This window comes from Mastigoproctus giganteus, chromosome 7 (assembly GCF_048544385.1).
Source record: "Mastigoproctus giganteus isolate SK-2022 chromosome 7, ASM4854438v1, whole genome shotgun sequence".
Taxonomy (NCBI): Eukaryota; Metazoa; Arthropoda; class Arachnida; order Uropygi; family Thelyphonidae; genus Mastigoproctus; species Mastigoproctus giganteus.
Genome location: NC_143581.1, coordinates 228620980 through 228648845, shown reverse-complemented (window position 1 = coordinate 228648845; position 27866 = coordinate 228620980). Strand labels below are relative to the sequence as shown.

Sequence of the window (27866 nt, the reverse complement as noted above, 5' to 3'; positions counted from 1 at the left end):
TGTCTCTTTGCAGCAGTATCGCTGTCTCTCCATCTGTATTTGCAGATAGGGACTGGGTGGGAGCTCCTGAAGAGATATGTTTATCGGGATTCAGGAGGTTTTAATTTTGGTTCAATGTCCAGGCTCCCCACCCACCAAAAGGGGCACCGACTACCTGGTAAACAGTAAATGCACTCAGGAGTGGGATGATGGGACTGCCCAGACACCATACCTGCACCACCCTGAATCCTGTCCCTCGGACCATAAGGGTAGGGGCATAGCATTAGCACGGTTGACCCTTGTAGGCGAACCTACTAGCCAACTGATCAGGGCCAAGCCATCCAGGACCACCAGTCTTGTCGACACAGGGGCCAAAGTAGTATGTTGAAGCTGGGCCCCATCAACCAAAAGAATCCTGCTTTCCGAGTTTCCACGGGTCACAGGGCATGGAAAACACGCCAAATTCCATTGATGTTAGCCTGTGGGCATTGGATCCCAGTCATGCTGACTTGGAAGACCAACAGCATCACAGGGAGGTCCCCTCAACACGTAAAGATGCCACGTAGAGGGGCTGCAGAATGGAGGCCTCCTCAACAAGTCATGTTGAGGGAATGGACCATAATTTGCCATGCTGGCCTAGTATGGGTTAGCACATACACTGTATTTAGCGGTCAGGGACTTGAACCCCAGTCTACTCAAAGAGCATGTGCTATTGCATTCCCAATCCTTATCATTTAGCAATGGAAGCCACACACACACACATATATATATATATATATATATATATATAGAAAATTATTTTAATGTTATGTGCAAATCTTTAATTTAACTTATGCTAATAATGAAAATACCGTGTACCCTGGGAGCGATGTATGTTGAATAAAGGGGGGGAAGAACGGAAAAGAGTAACGTTATAAACAAAGTGCGAATTTTGAGTTGGTATTATCCAAAGGGATAGCAGTATACCATGAGTTGGTATTATCCAAAGGGATAGCAGTACCAACTCATGTAAATAACAATTAATGTAAATAACAAACCAACTCATGTAAATATCAAAAAACAACGCTTGTGAATAACAAACAACCAAAACATGTAAGAATTTAATTTTCACCACGGAGTCAATTAAAAACCGGAAATAAAAAAAAAAACCCCGGACTCAGCCCCACCCCGGCTGACGTAGGAATCAGCCCACTCATCGGATGACTTGCAAAAACATCACCATACAACAATATCAAGCAACAACAGGCGCAGCTGCGCACTCAAAAACCAAACCAGTGATAAAACAAACAATGAGTAGGGCAAACCCCTCATTTACCAAAAGACCACCACCGGACAGATAAGTATAACTCCACTCGCTTATTCTGATAATTACCCGTTGGGCTTTGTTTCCCCTCTACCAGTTTGCTGAATCCGATGTTAAGATAAAAATACTTTCAAAAATTAAAATTAAACTAAAAGACAAATTGAAATAAAAATATCCATAATCAATTAATTAAATAGACTTAAAGAGCAAAATAATCTCACTGCTAAGGCAAAACTGGTAAGGAGATAACAGAAACGGGTAATTATGAGACATTCCTTTAAAACTGGCTATCGATCCGCTCAAAGCCCCCGATGAAGTAGCGGGTAGATGACCAGGTGAGGGAATGTTAGTTAGTTAGTATTGTATGATGATTAATTAATGTTAAAATAATTATAATTAAAACTAAATTCATTATATATTATATAATTTAATACCATTACAGACCCCTAGGAATAGGTTAGACTAAAAACGCTAACTAAATCTCCTGTTCATTATACACCTTAATCCCTATAGAAAATAGATACCAGAAAAATTTAAGTAATCTAAACAATCAAAATAAAAAATATACATCAAGCACGTATAATAGTCCAATTGCCACAGGGCAATGGCATTAACGTAGCAAGCGATAAATTAAAAATAATCAATTAGACATTAACAATAATAATAATAACACAAAAAAAAAAAAAATATATATATATATATATATATATATATATATATATAAAAGGAAGAAAAAAAATGACAATTTATAAACCTCTAACAGATTAAATGAGAAATAATGTCAATCTCACATTTTACAAATTTTTTATATTATTCTACTTTGGAAAATACATTTACCGGAAATCCAGGTTTTCCTGGTGGTCCTATAGGTCCCTGCAAAATAAAGAGATATTTATATTTTAAAAAATGAATTAATTTTAAAAAGTCATGTATTGCTTAAAAAGTTTATAGAAGTATATTTAAAATATTTAAAACTAATTAGGTGCAAAAATAATGAATTATTATAACACTATATTTTCTCAAATACCCTGAACACATTTTTTTTCCCTAAAAATATAGAACCAAAAATACTGATGTGGTTTATTTGTGCATTAAATCTGAAGGCTAAGATTTCTCCTAAAGCTATGGTCAGAAAAGTTAATAAAAATGCTGTGTTTTTAATCATCCATCTCATCATATCCAAAGAACAGTATTCGGTATATCACTGATATTTTTTTAAACTGCAAGTTGACACTATACAGAAAGATAGAATCTCTCTCTCTCTCTCTCGAAGATCCTTGTTTCTTAGCAACAACTTTTTAACAGCAACAATTTAATGAAGCAACAGCAATAATAACAAAAATTTTCTTTAGTGATCAGTGGAAAGGAAAAGTAGTGAGTAATGGGGCATATCACCTTCCCAGAAACTTTAGAACTGTCTAGCTCACTTTGTTTAGCCTTCTCTATAGTCTATTTCATTTTAGTCTATTCCTGATGCAAACAAGTATGAGTTGTTCTCATCCTGAGAGCATTAGCCAAAAAACATTCCCATTTCACCTATCCATCCCTTACAATAGTTTGTCCACTTCTTCCTTGAAATTATTCAAGCTATCCACTTCAACAACTATGGATGAAACTATTTCCGGCAATCAACCACCCATTGGTTAAAGGCAAACTTCTGCACATCTATTCTGCAACCATCCTTCCTCAATTTGAATTTATGCCTCCTCATGTGCATAGTCTGACTGCCAGGAAGAATTCCATCAGCCAGCACTGAGCTTGCTCAATCCATTCAAGGCCTTAAACACCCCAATCATATCACCTCATAGGTGCCTAGTCTCCAGATGCTGCAAAGAAAGCCTACACGAGAAGCATGCAAAAGTTCGATGAAATTTACCAGTAAAAGTACTTTGCCGTAACGGCATTTGTATTCTTGCTCGCTCGGTGAACAGATAGTGGGTGTTATCGGTCTGGAGTAGAAGTTGAATCCCACAGGAGCTTGAAACCTTCCCAAAGTGGAGGGGGGGGGGGGGTAACCTGACCATTTTTCTTTAGAATCACTAATTGAATTAACTAATTGAATCACGAACGGAGTCATATTGGAAGTTCTGGCATCGTAAAAAATGTTCGTAATGTAGTTTCACCAGTAAACTTTTTCAAAGTTTGCCGTCTTGTGTGGGCTTCCTTTGCCTTTTTTTTTTTTTTTTTTTCTTAATAAACAATTTATCCACTAGTCCACAAGTTATTCTAAAGAAAAAAGGTCAGATTACCTCCTCTACTTCGGGAGGGTTTCAATCTCCCATGGGATTCAATTTCTACTCCTGACTGATAACACCCACCGTCTGTTTACCGAGCGAGCAACAATACAAATGTCATTACGGCAAAGTAATTTTACTGGTAAATTTCATCGAACTTTTGCAGGCTTCCTTTACCTTCGCCGCTGCAATTTGCAGGACTGAAGCCTTTCTTGGTAAAAGCACCCCTTTATTACCCTCACCATTCTAGCAGCTCAATGTCCTTCCTAAAAAGAGGCATTCAGACCTGTACTCAACTTGTAGCTTGACCATTGACTTATACAATGGGACACTCACCTCCACATCCCTGCTGGGTGCCTCCGTAGCCAAGTGGGCAAGAGCGGCAGTGCATAGCACACGCTTCTTGATTAGACCGGGGTTTGAGCCTGTGAACACTAAATATGGAAGATGCGGAAAGGTCAGGGAATGACCACCGGAGCAATATGGCCTTAGTTGCTAATGCTCCTAAAAAAAACCAAATAACAACAATAACATCCCTGCCAGCAAAATTCCTAAATGTCAGTGACAAAACCCAATGAGCTGTCCTGGCAGCCTTTCTGCACAGCTCAAAGAATTTCGTATCTGACTGCACAATTACCCCAGTCCTTTTCATTTCACCACTAATCTGAGTATAGAACTACACAGTTGGCATGTTACACACCACAGTATCTTGCCTTTCTCAATGTTAAACATTAATTGCCATTTCTCAACCCATCTGCCTAATATGTCTAAATCTTGTTGCAGCAGCATATCTTCATTATTGTCATTAACTACAGTGAAAACTCTTGTTTGGGGTTTCATTAAAAAAAAAAAATTAATCTCACTCATGACCATATGTTTCTTATAACAAATTGTGAATGTCCGATTACATTTAAACAATCTTACAGTTAACTGTTCTCCATGATGGTATGTTTCACCACTTGTCACACACTTTTGGAGAGGTCTACGTTTTATTCCTATCTATCAATGAAATAATTTCTAAAGCCCTCCTCATCAAAGCTGTAATTAGCTTAGCTGATCTCAGAGAGAGGGAGTAGAGTTTCTTCTTCTTGTGAATAAGTTCAGGGTTTTAAGCTCAAACAACATGAAAATTGGTCTACAAACATGTAGCTGGAGAGACATAATACACAATGGCATGAATACTACAACAACTACAACAACAATAGACAATTAATCCATAAGACTGCAATTAATCTACAACTTTGGCATAATAACAATTGAGGGAAGACAGGCCCAGGTTGCAATCACTACTTGGGCAACCAACAAATTTGGGTCACATATTAATGGTTATGACATGATAAGTGATTCAGATGGGGCCAAAATTGTTTTGAACTTCCCAGGGCCAAAACCTGCCAGTCTAATCTAGCTAATAATACATTACCAGTATTAACAGCTTTGCACTGTCTATAAGTTGCCAGGTTTTTTGTATTAATTGTTATAGATTTAAATATTTAAAATATATATAAAATAAAAATGCAATTCAAGTCACCGGTGATCCAGTATCTCCAGGTTCTCCTTTTCGTCCTCTCTTGCCTCTTTTACCTGGTGGACCTGTAAAACAATAATCTCATTTTAATTTCAATAAAGACTGCATTCCTATATAGGAATTAAATAAACTCAGTCTATGAGGAATAACTGAGTTTATTTAATGTTTTATTTAGAGCCATGCTTATTGATTTTGCTTCTTTTCAGTTGCAGTGAAAAAGGAGCAAAAGACTCCCTCAAAGTGATGAACACTCTTCGGAAAATAATATTTGTTGCATGTTTTGAGCTAAGCACACTTAGCTCAAAGGGTTATAGTATCCAAATCCAACTTTGCTTTGGCACCCTCCATCCCATTCACATAAGCTAAAAAGTCCCCCCCCCCCCAGTTCAAAAATAAAATACACTGTATAAAATTTTTTGATATATTATTGTTTATTTCACTTAGTTCAATTTATTAAAATCTTAAAATAAAAAATATAATTTATTAATTTAGCTTTAATAAACAAGTAGCAATAATTATTACATAGCCATTAAAACTTTGCCCTAAAAGTTTAAATTTTTCCTGTTTTAACAGCTGCAAATCTTTGGATCATTTCATCCAGATAAGCATCCTTGGCAAGGATATACAGCAATCAAGATCAGTTGAATGTCAATTCATCCAACTGATCTTGTATCATTATGGAACAAAGGTAAGTTATGATTAATTTCATCTTTGAAAAGGTACATTCTACAATTATATTGGCAACACTGCAAGAATTCTCAGCTCCATGAAGAGATCTGCCAATGATGCCATTAAATTGTTTCTGCATATGTACTGTAAGATTTTCAGTTGAGAATAACTTCTTTGAAATAGTTTCGCAAATATTTTAATTCTTTGTATAAACTTATTGCAGAGCCATCTTTCTTATCACTGTCTGTAAGCAGAGTTTTTGCTCGAATTCAGGTTTAATCGAATTAAAATTTTTTGCATCATCTAGAAGGCATTTAAATTATCATCTGTTCTGCAGTTTTTAAGGTATTCAATTGAGTTTGAAAGCAAGGGGACAGCTTGTGATAATTCAAATTGGCTTCTTAGAGAGCTTTTGTTTATAATGATTATTTGGCACAAAATATCATACCAAACAATCAGACAGCATATAAATTTGCTTCTATCGTGGTTTTTTTTTTTTTTTTGAAACGGTAAAAAATTTGCGATATATATATATAAATTCGGCGACCAGAGCCAGTGCTACGTTGGCTAGCCCCTTTAGTCGGCCCCGTCGTTAAGTATTAAATGGACCACTCCTTTTCGAAGTATTGGCCATCGTGATGGATGCATTTATTTTTATCGTCTGCTGTTCAAAAACCCGTTACTTGTTGAACACTGCCCGTATATTTTATGCCGAAACGAGCAGATTAATGTTGGAAAATAAAACTTCTTAAATTGAGCTATAGATTTACCCGTCATCCGACTCTCGTCTTCTGATAATCGACCATTCGGCTGCTGCAGTCGCAGGACATAGCACGGACGTCGACACGGAAGGATACTGTCAGAAACAAACTACCCTTAAAAGATGGGCTCGAGACAGTTCTTGTCTGTGCGCCTGACAGCGAGGAGAAAAAACTTGTTCCATGTTGTTTTTAACAGCACTATTCGGGTCACCGTAAGGTGATGGGTTAGCAGAGAGTCTGACATTCTGTCACTGGGACGCATTTCTTAAACACACGCGAGAGCTCGAGGATAAAGAGAGACGACAATAAATAGCAAGCGATATGATCACGAAATGTTTCGTTCGATATCTAATATTTTCAGATTACCTCCGAAAAATAAAGGGAAAGAAAAACATCACTTCAGGCGACTGTTTCTTCGAATCATTCATCTTAAAAAGAGCACAGACGAAGGAAGCAAGGAATCTCGAAATTCTCTAAGCTATTCAGCATAAAAATTTTATTTACCATCTGCATTAAAAAAAAACTTACACTTAATTTGCATTTTAAAAAAACACAGTTTGCAAAAAAAAAAAAAAAAAAAAAAAAAAAACGGATTGAAGCTTACTTTCTGTCAGGCTATTTTTGTGACTACAGTGATGCTCTCATAATTAGCCCCATTGGTTCAATGCAGTGGCAAGATACGAAGATGATTATAATACTCACTGTTTGAGTTTGTAAATTTATATTTCACCATATCTTAATAACCACCCACAAATGAAATACATATACTGCGATTATTTCCTCTAGGAATTCGTTTTTGCATTTGCAATTTTCTTTTTTTTTTTTTCTTTTTTTTTTTTTTTTTTTTGAGAAATACGTAGGCAAGCATTAGACGTCATTACGGTTAGTAACAGGCATACAGTAAATACTGCCACATGATTGTATTTTAGGTGCTTATCATTAACTTTTTTCTAAAAAGCATTCACAGACGTTTTCCAAACCGTCTAATGAATGCGAGATTTCACAGTTTATCTACACTTATCATGAAGTGTGTAATCTCTGGCACTGAACATATCAAAGCTTCGTTAAAACATGCTGTTGTTTGTTTTTTGGTTTTTAGGAGTATTAGCAACTAAGGCCATATTGCTCCGGGGATATGCGGTGGTCATTCTCTGACCTTTCCGCATCCTCCGTATTCGGTGGTCACGGGCTCGAACCCCGGTCTAATCAAGAAGCGTGTGCTACGCACTGCTGTTCCTGCCCACCTGGCTACGGAGGCGCCGTTAAAACATGCGTTAGCATAATGAAAGCACCTATTGCCTTCCCATGACCATCCATCCCCCGCTTGTTATAACTTGACTCCCAGTGAATGTATTTTCATGATATTTTAGATTTGGCTCTTTTTGAAAGATTTATGGGGCCATTCCAAATTTTATTAAAATCGGACCAATAAAAATCTGGCAATTATTATTAATATTTTTATACAGATCACAAAAGCCATCCACTGAATATTATGCTTGTTGGCGTGCACTGATTGTAGGAAGGAATGGGCAGTATGGCAGATACGCAGAAACGAAATGTTCTCGGTTCACGCATAAAAGGTTGCTTCTTCCTCGTTTTTTTTATCAGTTTACTAAATACATAAATCAGGTTTTATTACTACTGTATTTGCTTATTATATTAATCACAGCAGAAACGTTTAATACCTGTTATACTTCGATTATTAAAATCCAGAAAGAAGTAAGTAAACTGCATTACGAAAGCACCAGGTATACTACGGCTGCTTAATCTATTAAATCATATAATGAAATACGTATCGCATAGCCCTCGTGGGTAGCGCAACTTATATAACCATCGCTCGTCCCACACAGAGCGGAACAGATCCTGAGTTCGAATTCCGTCAATGATGCGAGGAATATTTAAGGGCTTTTTTCCTCCCAGAAACTCAGCTTTCATTCATCAAACAGGCAAATCGACCAAAGAACACACGCAATTTTACAGACATACTGCGCAATATGGCCTAAGTCGCTGATGCCATAAAACTACAAAAACAACGTTTTGCATTTCAAGCATTGCGACCATAAAGTATTACATTAGAGTAATTACATTACACTGAATTACAATTAGAGCGACACGACTAGTACCCTAATCAGTTCAACAGTAATGGGGAAAGGACAAAACCTCAGATTCTAAAAGAACTTGCTAAACGCTCACTTCTCAGTGAACGTTTAGCAAGTTCTACACCTGAGAAATGCACACCGGTGGAGGATGGGCTGCACTTGTCTTCGGTTGCAAAGGCCAGTTTTTCCATTTGTTAAAGACTATTCGAGTCTTGAACGAATGAAAAAGTCCTGAAACATCCGTGAATAGAGGCCACTGCAGCAGAAAATAGAAGGTGACCACTCAGCGGAGCATCATGCGAAGACCCGAACAAAGAATGAGCTAAGGGAGTAGGAAATTTTTTCAGAAGTGAAAACAGTTATTACTTTCGAATTTTTTTTTTCCCCCTAATTCACTGCAGTTTTTAATTTTCTGTAAAAAGAAACGAAACATACTTTCACTGGTTTTTGGCGTTTTACCGCTTTTTCCATTATTCTTTTTCTATATTTTAAAATGTTTCATTTACGTTTCTGTCTGGTCGGTGTCGACAAGAATATTTATCGTAGTCTGAGAATTACCTGCATTCCTTTCAGAAATTAAAGACAGCTTACACTGTAGAATACATTATCGCTATTCTCCATTTCTATTTACTTAAAAGAACCGCTTGCAATCGGCAATGTTTACAAAATGCAAATGTAGCCGCCTACTGCGTCAAGTTGTGAAACAGTGATTTGAGGAACATGACCTAGACTTCCAGCACCTGTCCTGGCGAGTCTTAATCACAGATTTCAATCCCGTCAAGCATCTGTGAGACCAACTGGAAGGGCGTGTTCGTCAGTACAATCCTCCACCCACGTAACTCCAAGAACTGAGGACGATTTGTTACATGAATGGGCCAGCATCCTCGTGTCACTTTAAAATGTTTTGTTGACTCCATGCCACGTAGTATAGGAGCAGGAATTCGAGAAAACGCGGCTCAATAGGCTACTAGCTCATGTTCCTAAGATGACTGGACATATCAAGCCACTGATCGTGCAGGCTTAAAAGTTTAAGATAGAAATTCGCCAAGAGACGAACGGAAAGCTTCCAATTAAGCCATGATCGCATAAAGTAAAGTGCAGCCATTATCAACCCACTGCAGGATGGAAGCCTCCTCAACAATTCATGCTGGCATACGACGCGCCAAATCCAGAATCTCCTGAACATCTAGAACTGTGGCGTTTTGATCACTAACTAACACCACTTCCATACTTAAAGAAACAGCCTCATTCAACAGGCAGTGAAAGTATAGTTTAAGAAGCAAGGCAAAACCTTCTACTGCAGTAGTGCAGAAATTTTTATTGATAAGTACCTAAAAAAACTGGGCGATTATTCTGAAAAGTAGTCGATATGTCCGGTCATCTGTACCCATTGGGTTTTATTCGATCCAATAAAGCAGTTTATTGATAAAAGATAGGGAACCTCATTCCAGTGACGAAACTATCATACTATCAGGTCGGCCACCGCGGGAGGGAAGAAAAGAGAGGGTTTGCCTCTACCTCTCCGTCCTATTTTTGATATACTTTCGCATTTTTGCTTTATGCGATTATTTTATTCTGAATTGTTGTTTTGTTCATTTGTGTTACACGCAAGTGAACAACACAACATTAATTTAATTTTCCATATGCTTCAAACATCGAATTGAGTTCCACGATTATTAACTAGCATAAACGATTATAAACATCGAATTGAGTTCCACGATTATTAACTAGCACTTGGCACTCTCAAAAATCTCAAAGAGATCTCCGAGGAGTTGTTTATTTTTGAAATTCGAAGAAGAGATGCCAGGCCTCACTTCACATTATCTCAATTTAAAACTCATTTCCGAGATTAAGACCCCCAATGCGACATCTCGCTTTAATCAATGACTAAGATTAAAAGGTTTTTGCCACTCTTACTTAAATTGTAATAAAGATGATGGGGGTTATATTTCAACACGGGTATTGAAATAATTTGGAAACTGTATACATCTGTATACAGTTTACAAATTTAATCTTAAATTTAAGATTATTTTAATATGCCTTAAGCTTTTAAAACTGCTTTTCCAATTTCAATTTGCTATAATGGACATGAACTGTAGTGCCCACATCGTTACTTGGAATTTCGCCGTTATGTAAATAAGTATTCTATTCTTTTGCTAAGTAACACTCTGAGAAATTGTCGGACAGTACTAAAAATTATTCAATGAATTCACAAAATTGCTTATTCTAATTTATCAGTAATGCATTTAGTCAAGCAGTTAACTTATTTCTTTTGAAATAAGATACTATTGCCACAAGGATTCAGAAAAGCAGGATCAACATCTGGAATCACCGTTGTCCATTCAGGTATTGACTGCATTATTGATATACGAAACGATCGATATACATCTTTGCAGGGAGGTTACAGTTTAACTGACGAACAAATGGCTAGCTCGAAGGGAAAAAGAAAGAGATAAGACTGATGGACATCCGAAAAGAAGGGAGGAATGTACGAAAAGATAGACAGCGAGGAAGAGAGAGAGAGAGAGAGAGAGAGAGAGAGAGAGAGAGAGAGAGAGAGAGAGAGAGAGAGAGAGAGAGAGCGGATACACGGACGAATGATTAGATGGCCCGACAAACTGAAGGCTAGATAGAGGATAAACAGATTACACAGAGGGAAGTGGGCGAACGATGGATTGATGGATGGAGAATAGGCAGATCGATAGACAAAACACACAGTTTGTCAGACTGGGTGGAGAAATTTCGGAAGTTTAACTGCCCATAATAACAAAAGTCTGAAACAGTCATTCGATGCAGAGCACACTAACATCACATAGTCAATTGTACCGTCTTCTTTCCTGTTTGAATTTCTCCTAATAGAATATAAAACCATTATGACTTAGCCTTCAAGTGATTTCATATTATCAGAAACAAATGCTTCACAATATTTTTCTTAAAAGAAAAAATTACAGAAAGAGAGGTTTTCTGTTTGATTCAGCAACGCATCTCTGACTAAACACGGAACTGGGAACAATTTACAGTTCCGAAAATCTGCAACATTTTTGGCAGTTCCCTTAATTATTGCAACTAGACTTTCAAAGTGCCCAATCACTGTTCTTTCTACAGGGTAATCGACTTGCATGTTCAACTACTACGGAACAGCTAACTTGAAAGTACTGATATAGTACCTTCAAGTACATGGGATATATTTTTTCCCATGGTCACTAGACAAACGTTGCAACGATTTAACACGACTAAATGCAGAGCCCCATGCGAGAGAATGCTTTCTGAACCATCTTCAAAGATAAACGTCTCAAACGTTTCACTTTTCAACTTGATAAGTCAAAACGTTGTTCGCTTCCCATTACAACTCGGTCCGTATGTTTACGTTCCGAAAAACTAAATAGCAATCTCTCGAGACATGTTTCCAACGATGCAAATTAACGAGGTATATGAAGACAGATAAGGCAGCCAAATTTAAAACGTAAAACATCGAGTGAAAAGAGACAGGAAATGCAAAACCGCTAAGGGGAGAGACGGGAGCACGTGAGCCTCATTTGGCGAGAAACACCCTTGTCCAAAAGATGTTTAGAATTTAACGGATGTTACGAGACCAAAGCTGGAATGCCGCCGTGAGGTGATGACATGATACGACAAAATTAGTACATCGTTAATCATACTGCCTACAGCACTCTCAACGTGGGTGTAGTCCTCACATCAACACTTGAACCATCACTACAAAAACGCACATTTCTTCAATAGCAAAGGTCTGTCTTTCGTTGCTTCGTACTTCACACGGGAATCTTTCTTTCTTGTTTTGGTAGATACAGCCTTCTTCTTCTTCACTCTCCCACTTGTTTATCATCTGAGCATCTATTTAATGCTAGATCAATACCGACGCTCCCTTCAACTTTCTTACTCCCTCTTCTCAACATGTACTAATTATTCTCCACAACCTTTTCTTACAAAAGCGTATACTTGAAAGTTTCTTTGTACCAAAGATGAGCTGTCTTTACATTCATACGAGTCTAGTTAAAGCCGATTTATTAACTGCCCATAATTTAATACAAGTAGGTTTCAAAGGTAACTTTTATAAATAAATATCATGAGGTTGTTTTTCTGAGTGCATAGTGGCTAGAACCAACAAATATTTAATTCTGAGCATCGCATTTCTAAATGTAGTTATTCTTTTTCGAATTAATCAACTTCTCAACCTCAAAACGCCCTCTTTTTTTTTTTTTTTTTTTTTAGATCATCTGACTGTGTTTTGTACTTTTCTATTCTCACACTATTTTCTTTGGCCATCCACTGTTGAAATTTCACCGCTGTCTAATTAGTAATTATTCGGAAAATTTCTTTCTTTCTTTTTTTTTTTTTTCTTTTTTTTTTAATGACAAGTATTCTGTCGGTCGTACTTATTTCAACGAAAAGCGAACGAACGTGTTCTGCAGGCAAAAAAACTTAACTACAGCCAAGTTGTTCAAACAACCTCCATAGTTTTTCATCCACTTAAAACAAAAAAGAACGTAGTTCACCAAAATAAATTACTTCATAAAAAAAGAAAATTAAGTGAAAGCAATAATACTTTTTTGTTGTTAAAAGACGTAAGATTATTTTTTTAAAAAATAATCTTACGTCTAGTTAGTTTAACTTTGAATTAAAATTCTCGAATAAATATTACTGTATTTTACTCAAAATTATCACAGAATTTTGGTACAACGAATGTGAACGCCTTATGAACTATAATATAAACTGAAATCACGAGTTTTAATTAGAGAAATGGAAACAGCAAATTAACAATGATAATTGTCTACTATGATCAGACATTTTCCCAACAGAACGTCTTCGTGTTCTATGTTTTTTCATTTATAGAATGCACCTCAAAAGCTGACCATGCAAGTCCACCTGTTCAACCTCCTGTGAGAAGATGGCACGTGCTTAACGCTACCTTAAAAGTTTTCTTTCTCGTAAATAAAAAAAAAAAAAAAATTATAAATAAATAAATTTTCTGTTTATACTCCGGGACGACCAAACAGTCAGAGGAGTTCACAAGATAGACAAATTACAAGAAAGTTTGGTTTGGCAATTAAAGACATCTCTATTGGTTGTCTGATAGAAGTCACTGAAATCTTATTGCACATTAAATGTAGTTTTTAAAGTGCACATCAATAACAATCCTCTCTCTCTCTCTCTCTCTCTCTCTCACACACACACTACGAAAATATCCAAAAAATATGTAGTTTTTTTTTTTTTTTTTTTTTTTTTTCATTTGTGAAAATGAGCACATGACTTTACGAGTATATAATAAGTTTTTGTGTTTTTCCTCTAAAGGTAACGTTAAAAAAAAACAAAATCAGGGTCGACAAGTAAGGCCAGTGGGCCCTCTGAATGATTGATCTTAATCTCCTATCATGCGATCTGTGAAATGTTCCTCTGTGGTGCAATCGAAGTTAAACTGACAGTGAAGGAAAAACTAGCACCCAAGGATAATACCACTTTGGTTAATGTCGTTAATGTGCAACAAGAAACCCGATCACATGACTAATGAGCCAAATTCCTTCCAAGTGGCCATTTCTGCCTTTCGTTTCACAGTTTACTCCTACACGTATATGACAAGTTCCTCCTTCATCCCCAATTTCTTTTCTTCTTTCTCGAAATATCAACGAATCTGATGGTCCATTCTGAAGTACGACATGACATTTCACGACGGATGAAACCTAAAGACATCTGAAACTCTTTATACAAAATAAAATATAAAAAGAAATTCAGAAAAATTAGAAATATAATTCCTATGTTATTTCGTAACTAGCCAGAAATATTTAATACTTGTATGCGTTAACCACTTAAACTGAAGGTAGTATTCTGAACTTGATTTATCAGTATCACGATAAATTTGTTTAGAATGCTTGTATGACGTCATCGCGACCCCTAACTGGCAAAAAATAGATTTTCATAGCGATTTTCTGCCTCTTCTGTGTTAGTTCTAATTTCTAGCACTGACTAGTGATGGAGTGTCTTACACTTCTCTTCTCTACCATTTTCTCTAGGATGGCGACACCGTTTTTTTCCTTTTCACTTTGTATTTTCTGTGAACACAGGATTACAGTCTGAGAGATGGTATACTGAGCAATTACATTTTTACTTGTGGCAAGGCCTATTACCTGACCTTTCAAGAGTGATGCACTAGGGGTATGCTATATCCCATAGCAGTTGTATTATGTTTGTGAGGCCCGCATCCGGGCCCATAGATGGGAATTTCAAGAACATTCTTTGTTTTTTTTTTTTAATAACAAAGAATTATAATAAAATAAAATAAAGGCTATCTTTAATTTTATCATGTTTTATCTTATCCGTGTATCAAAATTTCAAGAAGGCATTTTCGGACCCACATTCGTAAGACGTTTATTCTTCATTACTGATCCCAACACGCTCCCGAAGTTTTATACGAGATTTCTGAATTGCCTGTATAAAATTCAAAACGCAGAGCCAGGGTTACGAGAGTGAGTCAAATGAAACCTAAAATTATATTTTTCAAAATATAATGATCTGTCAACCTTATTTCAGTCCGTTAATGTTGAATGGCAACTCTATGCAGGTGAAATTAAACTTTACAGTTATTTGTTCTTCAACTGACAGCCATTAACTCCAGTTCTGTCTTGATTCCCTCTCACTCTGGCTCAATAAAAATAACTTGTTTCTAAACCCGTTAAAATGTAAATTATGTCGCTTTCGCTCGAATCGTGAAGTCAGATCCTCCGTCTTTACTAATTATTATATTGGAAACTCTCTAATTGCAAGTACTGATACGTTGAAAGATTTAGGTGTCCTATTTCGACCTGACCTTCATCCCGCTTCCCATGTTGATCATGCAATATCTCAGACTTCTAAACTTCTTGGATTAATCAAGCGTTCTTCCTCTATTTTCAAGAGTGACAAATTCTTCTCTACAAGCAGCTTATACCTCCCATATTTGATTATTGCGATATTATTTGGTCCCCACAACAGGAATATCTTTCTCACAGTCTTGAGAGAATTCAAATTAAATTCTTAAAGTCTTATGCTATCGAAGTCGCCTTGCCTTTCACCATCGAAATTATGGAGCTCTTTGTGGTCACTTCAGAATCGTTCCCTTTCACCCTAGACGACAACTCTATGGGTCTCTTTTTGTCTACAATATCATAAACTCTGTTATCGATTCTTCATCTCTTCTTGAACAAATACCTATCACGGTACCCCGTTTGAATTCTCGTTATAAAACAAATTTCGCACTACCTGTTCCTCGTACTCAATAGTTACTTGATAGTCCTCTGTTTCGTTTCCTTCAGGTATTGAATAATTACAATACTGATTTCACACTTAATTTATCCATATACAAAAATTTGCTCCTTACTCTATTTTCTTAACCTAAATTTTGTATATATTTTAATTCTAGTTTTGTATTGATTCTGTAACTCTCATCGTTCTCACCATTTTTTAGGGTCTGTGAGCCCTCTGAGAAGTCTGTATATAAATAAATAAAACATTGTTCCTGCTGGCATCACTGTTTCATTGCTGCTTTCAGTTCATCGCCCGTGTACAATCGATGTCCAGCAAGACATCAGATCATTTTTCAGTCTTCCGAAAACGAGAAAGTCGCAAGCTAACAAGTCCGGACTTTGTAAAGAGGATACCCAATCACTTCCCAGTGCACATTAGATAGTTGATAGTACGTCGCAGATCAACGGCGAGGATTTGGGTGTAATTTTGCGGGTTTACTGTTCCACCTCTATATATAATATGGCATCCTCCATGCATGATAATGCACAGCAACAATTTCTGCGGGTCTAAGAAAAAAGATGGGCTAAACCGCCCCTTTACTCTCGTGGATGGTAGTGTGGGCACAACCGTGACTGATATCCAACTTACTTCATCCTCATAACGTTGTGCGCCATGATGTTTTCTTATATGAAAATTGTATGAGCTAGTAAGTAAGCGAGGATTATCTTCAAGAACTTTTCCATCCGTACACTCGTGGACGGATTTATTATTATTATTATTATTATTATTATTATTATTAGCCATATGGTGCAAGGAAGCCTGAGGCATATACTGCACCAGCCAAAAAAAAAAAATTCTGAATTACCGAGAGAGAGAGAGAGAAGGGAATCACCAAGAAAGAGAAGAATGATGATATCCATTTGAGGATCCTGGGTGTGCCAAGCCCATACTCACCAGATGTGAGCCCCTGGGGTTATTTATCAATCCGTACACTCATGGGCATGACATACAGTTGTCGAAGTATACCTTTTATACACACCAGTGAATTTCTGCTGTAGAGACGCCCTACGTTTTAAGAAACTGCATAATACTGCACTGCGCAGGCTTATACACACACACATGATGAACAGCGGAAAACGTCACTGTGAACGCCATATTCTCGGCGGATGCACTTATCAGGTGGTAGATGACTTTCATCAACCGGTGAAATACCACCACTTTGCTTATTGGAGGCTTGAAGTGGCGAAACCCATGTTTAGTCTCTAGAGCAAAGTTTCCGGCATCCCCCTCTCCCCATACTTCTCCTTCAACCCATGCACGGTACTAAGTGCTATAGGTTTTGATACCTTTCGTGTTTGGGGTTTTCATAAAAAAAAAAATAATAAAAAAAAATAACTCAGTGGTTTTCAACCGGGGTGCTGCAACAACATTCCAGGGGTGCCACGTAATTTAGGTTTAAGTTACTTAAACTTATTATTATTTTTTAATTTATATATTTATTTCATTATAAAAAGGTATCTTCAATTTTGTGGTGATCTATAATTGATGTTTACTTAGTACCTCTATATAAAGAAGAAAATTATTATATATATAATTTGTATTATGAATTGTAATTTTGTTTACAGTTATATTATTGTAATAACTATCATATAACATTTTTTTTTTAATATTAGACATAGTAATTTTAGTATACAGAGAGAGAAAATCGGACCTAACAGGCAAAAAATTGAGTAGGGGTGCCGTTATTAAAAAAAGGTTGAAACCACTGACATAACTCCTGGCGCATACATGACGGTCAACATGCCCTAATGCCTCTACTGAACGTCAGTACGAACTTACGTTCAGTTTGACTGTCCAAATTACACCCATGGCGGCGTGTAATTCAGACAATCAAAACTTCGTTTACATTTTAATCATCCTCACACGTTAGTCCTCGCAATTTCCACAGAAAAAAATTGGTTTGATATATATGTAATGCTTAATGTGAGCTCTCTGGCGACGTTTGGGGTGATTTCCTACAGGAATTCCATTTGCAATATATGTTTTAAGAAATAATTAAAAAACATTCTCCAAATTAAAAAAAAAAAAAAAAAAAAGGTTGTACAACTAACGAAAAAACTTTTAATTTCTTTGTACAAACTCTAAATCAATTTACTGAGTACAAGAGACAGAGAGAGAGAGAGAGAGAGAGAGAGAGAGAGAGAGAGAGAGAGGGCTGCAAAGATGAACAGCGAAATCTCCTCTTATTTGGTTCTTCACGTTTCCTCTCTTTTTTTCTTAATGGTCGTCAATCCATGGACTGCATTGCGATATTGTTCAGTGCTTACAGGATCTAGAATTAAGTTAGCTCCTGTGATAAATGAAGCTAATTCTGTGTCGATATAATGATGCACTTTTTATTTTATTTATTTACTTTTTTATTTTCCATCCCAAATACTTACTGCCCACACATCTAAGGTACTCCAATTACACCTTGCTGAAGAAGAGATATGTCTTAGATCGATAGCAAACTATCGATCTAAAAGAAAGTAAACAATGCGAAATCTGATACTAAAACACTAATTTGTAAGTGTGTAGGTGTTCGGATGTCTTTCTGAAGAACCTCGTATAAAGGAAAGAAAACACCGTTCATTGACGTGCGTGCAATTCTACCCTGTTGTTCAGACAAGTAACTTGGAAAAGTTAATGTATCGCTTGGTGCAATTTCAGCTCATCGGTAGAACGAACCCTAGTGAAAGAGTAATCGTTGAAAATGGGATGAAGAAGGGGGAAGGGAAATGAATAACAGGGCTATTATTTTCGAGGTTGTTGCTTTCTCCGCTCATGTCGCATCAATTAATTTAACATTTTTTGTCTTTCCGAAAAAGAAAGAGACTATAATGCATTTCGGAGAGCAATGAAGATATTTTGAAGTCCACTGACATAATTTATCACGAGGAAATTGCATTAAAAATTGCTGTTTTTGCAAGCTATTGAAATTTTCGGCTTATTTGGAATCCTTTGGGATGGGAAGGTCATTTCCTTGTATATATTTTACACTCAAACTTATTGCTTAACATTTTAGGACCTCTTCCGACCTATTTCAAATATAAAAGGAATGTTTATAAAATGCAGTTTTCGCCCATCTGTCATAAATCTACGTTAACTGGCATCCCTAAGTTGCAGCAGAGAACATAATGAGAGAGGAATTCTTAAGCATCCATTTATGACAAAACCACAGCCAGCTTTGTCATCAGTCTTCCCATCAACAGCGAGCTATTTCTACTGGATTGTTATTCCGCCAAACGCTAAAACCAGGATATTGCCGATAATTTATCTACGTCCGGAATGTCAGCATGATTCAAAGTCAATTAATCTTTTCACTATTAATCACCTGCACTGCGAGAGGCAAAATCTATTATTGCTATTAACAAACAGCGCTGGAGATGAGGAAGGGTACACCAAAGGTTCCCTTAATTCTGTCCATGGTCACCAGATGGCACGATAGAGACGTTCGCAAATTCGATGTAAATTACAATCAACCAGTCTTCAACAGCAAACTTCCATATGACCCTTATCTTAATTAAAAGTTATCAATTTGCGATAATTTTAACTCAGTAACTCAAGGAATAAGAAAATTTAAAAATTATTTTATGTAAAAAAGTTCGCTTTCCTCCCTCGCTCACTTACAACGATCTTTGGCTGAGTGAAAATATTTTAAAGATGAACGATTATCCCGTAACCTTCATGGACGCTACTTATTTTGACTACTAAAAAAATACTGGCTTTAACACAACTCCGAACATGAGATTCATCCTTGCATCTCCTGTGAACCCTTCACAACATGCCCACATAAAAGACACAAATTAGAAAATATCATAAAATTTAGTATCCAGTCTTGGGGAGAGGGGTTGAAATGTTTAGAATTTCCTCAAATAGAAGGCGTCATTATAATCGTGTCTGTAAATTATTCGACATCTGTTTTGTGGGATGAAAACCAGAATTCCTAGGAAAAAACGTCATATAACCGCCACCCAATCAACTAAACCGAACTACGACCCGGCAAAACTTCGACAAGCGAAAGCGATCGAACCCAGGCTTAAAATATTAAGAAAATTTACATTACCATCTTAAAAGTATTCAGATACTAGTCCGAAGGCAATTCACAATGCTAATTCGGACAGAGGCAGATAAAGAAAAGCCACAAGTGAGTGCAGACAAAAGAGAACCCTCGCTGACTACAAAGTGGTTACGATCACTGTCCTTGCGCGCCGTGTGGGAAAGGCCTGAGTTCGAATGGTAAGACGAGCGAAATTTTTATGGTCCCCCCCCCTCCACACTTTGGGTACGTTTCATAAAGCAAGAAAATAAAATTTAAAACACGCCCAAACTTAGAGAAATACTGGCACCTCAAAGCCTTAGTTGCTTAGTTTTTGGATTCAATGGCAGCAAGCAAGCTGCTAACCATGCCAGCCATGTCAAAAATTGGTGTATGGGTCACGTGTCAGCAATTTCCTGGTGCGTTTCATAACAGACCATTTAAGCATTTCAAAGTGAACGGTTATTTATTTACAAATCGCATTACAGGTTTCACCAACAACAAAATGTGCAATAACAAATGACAGTGCCAAACATTCGAGTATACTAACAAAATGCAATATGAGTAACAAAAAGCTATGATTTTTTCCCCCCACAAAACTTTAAGGTAGGAATATATTTCATAAAATATTCATAAAGTGTGGAATAACAAAATGGCATGATGATAGATGTCATAAAAATGTGAGAAAGACTGTAAATCAATTAACCCCAGGGGCTCACATCTGGTGAGTATGAGCTTGGCACACCCAGGGTTCTGAGCTGGATATCATCATTCTTCTCTTTCTTGGTGATTCCCTTCTACTTTTGACTGTCTTTCTCTCTCACACTCGGGATTTTTTTTTTTTTTTTTTTTTTTGGCTGGTGAAGCATAAGCCTCAGGCCTCCTTGCACCATACAGCTAATAATAATAATAATAATAATTCACTGAGTAAGAGAAAGAGAGCTCAAAGATACCTCGGACTTGGTGACTGAGAACAAATACCTGAATAGCACCTTATTTGCCTGTTTTGTAATCGTAACAGCTGCGCTAAAGTATTCTTAATATATTAATATAATAGTTCTTAAATTATATGGAAAATACTGTATCCAAGTAAAAGTTTCCCGCCATAAACATAACCAATACTAAATTAATTTTCTATTTGCTAACGACATTTAAAACCCTATCTAGACGGTATTTTGGAATGGGTAAGGTTTTAAAGCCTAATCATCAGTTGAGAATGACAGTCCTCAGTGGAATACAGAATTTCATACAATTTAAAAATTAAACAAGTGATATCTTTCATTCGCACAAAGTCCCTCTTCCTGAAGCCTTCTGCATAGAGTTTAATTTGAAACTGTTCTTGCGGCAGATGTAAGTTCGAGAGAAAGATGCCTGACTGTTATCTAGCTATGGTGTCTTACTATAAGGCCAAAGGCTGTAGTAGTAGTCGTCGCATGTGATGCAAGAAAGCAAGTGTATGAGCTTATGCAGCATCAGTCAAAAAAAAAAAAAAACAACCACACCATTTTCTCCAAATGCCTGTCCAGTTCCTCCTTAAATTTATTTAACCTATCAACTTCCACAACGACAGATCACCAAATACGGAGGATGCGGAAAGGTCAGGGAATGACCACCGCATATTCCCGGAGCAATATGGCCTTAGTTGCTAATGCTCCTAAAAACAAAAACAAAAAAAAAATAATAATAATAATAAATAAATAATAACAATAACAACGACAGATGGAAGTTTGTTCCAGCAATTAACCACCCGCTGCTAAAGGCAAATTTCCGCACATCTATTCTACATTTGTCTTTTCTTAATTTGAATTTATGCCCCCTTAGGTTCGTAATCTGAACAAGTGGAAGGATCCCATCAGAATTCAGCGTGCTGAACCAATTCAAGGCCTTATACACCTCAATTTCAAGGCCTTATACACCTCAATTTCAAGGCCTTATACACCTGTTGTCCTGAGACATGTCTTTGCCAACCTTGAACTTTCGTTCGAGACACCACTGTCGCTTGATGTTGTTATCATAACCTGAAATTCTCATTTTTGACAGATTAGGGCTCTGGCTACCTCAGCTTGCAACCCTCTGCTATCATCCTATAGCCTTCCAACACTACGAATTTATCAAAAGTTACATAGTCTTTTACAAAAAAAAAAAAAAAATATATATATAGTCTGCTTTGATCTCTATAGAAAGGAAAAACATAACAAGATACGTTCTGTGCAGCGATAGATTTAAAATGAGTGGGTAGTTGAAGCGAGAACTTCAATAGCTCTCTCGATCTGCACGTTTCGGAATTTAAAATCATATTCTGTTATATCTGGATTAAAAGCATGCGCAGTTAAGCTTGGAAAAAAAATCATATAGTTGTAAGTTATCTTTTTGTACACCAGTGTAAGTATGACTCTCTCTCTCTCTCTCTCTCTCTCTCTCTCTCTCTCTCTCTCTCTCTCTCTCTCTCTCTCACACACACACACACACACACACACACACACACACACGCACAATTTAATTATGTCTTTAAAGACATAACCATTCCAAAACATGAATTACGCTTATATTTTTACACAAAATGTTTCATAAGAATAAAGATTTCAATTTTGAGTTAGCATTTTATTAAGTGTGGTGGCAATTTCTGCACTCCCCCTCTTCCGGTATTACTCAGAGTGTAACTACACCAGTTTTTCAACATTGGCCCCGGCTTTTCATTTGTCAGCAGCCTCTTCCCCCCTCTCCGTCCCTTCTCTCTCTCTCTCTCTCTCTCTCTCTTTTTATCCTTATTCCATTGTCCCGTCAATTCCATTTTCTCCCCAAATTGCGCGTGCACCGCTGTATCTGTTTCCCAAACTACTCCAAGTTTAGACCACTTCGCCAAGTTACAGCAGTCCGGAGACCGAGACCTCCATATGCGGGGTGGTTAATGGGATGTAGCGTCAGATAACAGTAGAGGTGAAGTACGTACACAAGTTATCATTACTTGGGATAAGTCCCCAGTGCTGCGTTATCAAATGATGCCCACCTAGGGGACTTCCACACTACGGGAACACAAAATGAAATTTCCCCGGAGTGTAGCGTCCATTAAAGAATGGGTCTTTAGAAACCCAACGCTCCATTACCTAAATGATTGATTGGACGTCCACACTCTTGTGAGGCTGAAACAATACAAAGGGAAATGTGTCTACACTTTTCTTGAACGGCACCCATTAACTAGGAGTTAAGTGCGGCACGTGCTTCTCAATGGCAGGAGAAACGAAGGTGTACCATTAGCACGAAATTCACTAAATAGCCATTTAGAGAACATCAGTAAAATAATTCGTATTCTCTAGTTTCCCCTAGCTATCTCTCTGTATCTGTGCCTCCTTTAAAAAGAAAAGAACTGCTCCAGAGAACACAAAACAGCAATCGATACTATTTAAATTTACATGTCCTAATTAAAATCCGAAATAATTGCGCACTGCCTTGGTATGAAACGTCTAGTCCCATGTTCAGAAAATCAACCAACAGCTTCTTAAGGAAATTTTAATTCGGTACTGCATTGTTGATTGAAATGCTGAATTGAAATTAATTTTTGAGAAGACATGATAAAATTGACTTTTACCATCGAGGATCTGTTGAATTATAAAACAAATTATGGCCGATGCGTTCGATCGAGAATTCTCGCTGGTCAACTAGACTGAAATGGATATTTCTAGGTCCAGGGATTCTTCCTTCCCCACCAACACCAAAAAAAAAAAAGTTTTGACCAATAAAATTATGCTACAATTTAAATTCATTGTATTTTCACTAATAATAATATCGCAGATTTCAAAAACTTCAAAAAAATAATCGAAAAATATTTCAACAAAATGAGATATCAGTTTGGAATTTCCATAGATCACTGGATGAAAAACTGGAAGATCGAACACCATCAGCACAAACACTTCACTGTACCTGAGACTATGGGAGACGTAGCAGTACTATCGACACGGATCAGAGTCGAATCTAACAGGTTAGTTTCAAAACTGTTTGAAATCCTATGATGAGTTTCAAATGAAATGCCTTTGAAACAAGTTTCCAAACATTTGGATTTTGTTCCTAATATCGTTACTAAAATGACACAGAGGTGTAATCCGATTTTAAAGGAAAAGAAATGTCTTGCGGTACTCACAATGGAGATCTAGTTCCTGAGAGAACCACAGAGATAAACTTAACCAATGAAAGTTTTCGAGATCCTGAACGAATCATTCTCCGGTTTTTTTTTACGAAAACGTCTTTAGATGAATCTGTTCGGGAGAGTATCTGAGTTTCACTAATTGCATTTCTTACTTCACGTTAAGCAACCGTTCACAGAAACTGTCAATAAGTAATCAAGCAGAGAGCGAAGTTTAGAACGGGGCTGGTGAAAATCACGCTAATGCAATGAATTATAACCATAAGTCACGCATCTGTGGTGGCTGGCAGATGCCAACTACTCCAGAATTCTTCGCTTTGTGTGTTTTTGACAGCTCGCGTAAAGCTAGACACAAGAAAGACCGCTCGCTACCCTCCGTTCGTAGCTAATGGCTGTTCGATGTAAGGACTTTTCAACCCCCCACCCCCCACTTCCGCCTCGCATTACGGTAGGAAACTTTCTAGCATTTGCTAAAAGGTATCGAGAGGGACTGGGCGCTCTTGTTTTTCGTCATGCGGGCGGACAGGAGGACAAATGATGGGGTGACTTCTGTTTGTGAACAGTAACAAATGGGTATTTAACCACAGGACTTGCCCATTGCACAAACATCGTAGACTGATTTCAATGCAAAATAGTTCTTGTACTTGGAGCGAACAGACGAGTTTTCAAAACAATTTAAAGATTGCCCACAAGATGTCAGCACTAGTAATGAAAAACTAAAGCTTATACTGTAGTACTAGAGGTTCGTATAATAAAGGAAAATTCCTTTACCAAAGAGTGTTGCAGAGAGCACGTTAATTGAAAAATGATTTTTAGCCTACTTTACATTTTTTTCTTAAAATCTCTAAGAAATAGCCATGTCCACTAATAGTTAATATATATATGTGTGTGTCAGGAGCGGATTAAGGTCGGTTGAGCCCCGGGCACAGAAGAAAATATTGGGCCCCTTAAAAAAAAGAGAGAGACAGGGAAAATAAAAATACATGTTAACCAATTTTTTAAATAAATAAAAAATATTATGTACTATTAATGTTTTATTTCCAATAAAATTTGAATATAATTAATAATAGCATAATAATAATCACAAAGTTTTGAACTAATATGTTCAACTAATTTGTTGGGGTTTTGCGTGGGCCCTTCAGAAGTCGGGGTCCAGGGCGCGCGCCGTTAAATCTGCCTCTGATATATAAGCGCCTATTATCTTCCTCATCCATCCGTCCGTCTGCACATGTAACAACCCTACGCCTAGTGGGCGTATTTTCATGAAATTTAATATTTAGTTCTTTTATAAATATTTCTGGAGCCATCCCAAATTTCATTAAAATCGGACAAGCAGATATCTGGAAATTATTATTTATTTTTTTTTACACAAACTGCATGGGGAAAAAAAAAAGAAGAAAAGAAATTCATAGATTAAATGTAATTTTAATGCAAGACTAGTGAACGTGGTGAAAAAAGAGAGAGACTTAAAAAAAAAAAAGGCCAGAAAGAAAGAAAAATATTAAAAATTGTAATTAAACTGAACGGCTAAGTTTTAGGGAACGTAAAGCTATAGCTTTATTAAGTGTTCTATCGAGTTATAATCTTATTAATTAATTTATAAGAGGATAACAATATTTATTCACGTCTATTAATCACAAATAAAATAAAATAAACCTAAGAAAAAATCGAATGCGCCTGAAATGTAAAGCACTGCGTACATTACCTAAGTTTTATTTATATACGGATTCAAATTAAATTTACAATTCGTATGAGACACCCTTTATTGAGGTGTGTTCTTTTTTTATTGGTTATTACGAAAAAAAAATTGCAAAATTTTCCTTCACGTATTTATAGAATCAGTTTCTGATATGAAGCCAATATGAGTGAAGATGAGACATGCTGTGTTGAACAATTTGAAAATTTACGTCTGTGGTACAGAAAAATGATTGCAAAGTCACTATTTGTGATACTTTTGTTGTACCGCAGTAAACCAAGTGAGATACTGTAATCTGAAACTCCCTGAACAACGATAGTGATAACAGTGACTAGTTTTGAAAAAGGAATTTTGCTAATGCAACCTAGAGCACACCAGACCTCCTCTCTCGATATAGTCACTTTCCCATAACAGAATCGTTCACTTCGATTCACAAACTTCGATGTCATTGTAAGCTGGTACCTCCCCCCACTCCCCTCCCAAGCAACGTTCGTAGCAATCTACCCATAACAGTCACTTTGACGGGACACCATATCGCACTCCAAGCAGTTGAGGGGGAACGGAGGTTACAAAAAAAAAAAAAAAAAAAAAGTGCTGTCAGCTTGCTGATGTGACAGCTTGTGAGAAAATGGCACGTGCTAGGCATTCACCATTCAAAAGGAAGCTACGCGCATTGAAGGTGTCAAGTCCGTTTCTAAGCAACAAGAATGGAAGCTACGGGCGTTGTGTGGCTTACGAAGAGTACCCCCAGTCCACAAAGACAGGAAACTCAAACTCATTGGTAAACCTTGTGCAATAACACCTTCAAAGTTGATGTTAGTTGTGAGAGTAGCCGACGTTCTAATTAGACACAAATAAAAATGCCACAATTCCGATATGTTTATCGGAAAACTTCTCGCTCATCTATTATCCAAAGACAGTTTTCTGCTCTCGGCAGTTCGGATAAAAATCTCAAACGTCAAATCATTTTCGTATCTCGTTCTCAAAAATATTCTCTAGGAACGAAAATTGGTCGGATTTATTAAAAGAAAAACTTCTCCGCTAAGTGGCGAATAGGATGCTAACCACAATTCATTTGCCTGATTAGTTCTCTGTCAAGAATGCCCTTTTGCACGTCACAGCCGGCGTCGACAGGTGGAAAATTTCCCTAAGCGTCGCACTTATTCCTCATTAAATCTACATTGATCCTTTCCCCGGTTGAATATATAACGAAGTACCAGCACAGAGATTAATAAGAAAACAAAATTTGCTCGGTCGTATCAAAATGGGATCATTCAAGGATGAGGACTCAGTTTCCTACAGTACATTAAAGTCGAAAATAAATGCTCGTCAACGTACGTAATCTTCTTGACATCTTTAAATACGACTATCCTATAGATGCCCAGACAAGGTCTAAGGCAATTTCTAAAATGATAAACCGATTGGGAAAATAATGGAAGTGTCGTGATGCACCTTTTCTTTTCTTTTTTTCTTTTTTTTTAAATGCATTCCTTCGTCATAGACCGATGGACTCGTTCCCTTCCGCTGATTCAAGAAGAAAAGAATACATGGATCGGAGGGCGATAAAAGGGGAAACTGGTACTATTCTTCCATGCCATTATTCACGAAACCTTTATATTGCAAGTAGGTAGATGCTTTATTCCATATTTCACTTGAGATGGATTGATCCAAACTCGTCTCCCGTAAGCTATTGTGACCTGAGAAGCAATGGAGACTTGCTCTATTCAATTCAGATGGAACATCCAAATAACGGGAAGAAGTCATTTTTTTAACTCAGACATCGCAGTATATCAAGTCAATTTAAAATGCTACTTTCATTACGCAGTCCTTGCTAGTCTTTTCATTTGAGCCTAAGTAAGACTGGCTGCACTACAAATATTACCTTCCACAGAGAGCGACCAAGACTATAACATTATTGTAAAGGTTAGGATATTAGGGTAATAGCTTTGCTAAGAATGTGTTAATCTTATATTTCCAAAGCACTTCACTATAAGTTTCCCCGGTATTGCACTACCAGTTTAAATAAAAAGCACTGCTCCACTGGAGAAATAACTATCCAGACTGCAGCATACATTTTAAATAAATAGTTCTCCACCGGAACAATGCAATACCCATAACAGCAACAATGATAGGGGTTTAACATAAAAA

The 27866-nt window shown here is 37.0% G+C and overlaps 1 protein-coding gene across 11 annotated transcripts in view; it reads right to left on the bottom strand.

The window, feature by feature from the left end:
- LOC150083758 (uncharacterized) overlaps window positions 1-27866 on the bottom strand; it is a 999111-nt gene that overhangs the window by 639853 nt on the left and 331392 nt on the right. For all 11 annotated transcript variants that reach the window (XM_090377461.1, XM_090377460.1, XM_090377466.1 and 8 more), the window contains exons 3-4: window positions 5045-5106; window positions 2120-2155 (exon numbers count right to left, since the gene is read on the bottom strand). In XM_090377461.1, coding sequence (XP_090233587.1) covers window positions 2120-2155; window positions 5045-5106 — 98 coding nt within the window. The remainder of the gene's footprint in view (window positions 1-2119; window positions 2156-5044; window positions 5107-27866) is intronic.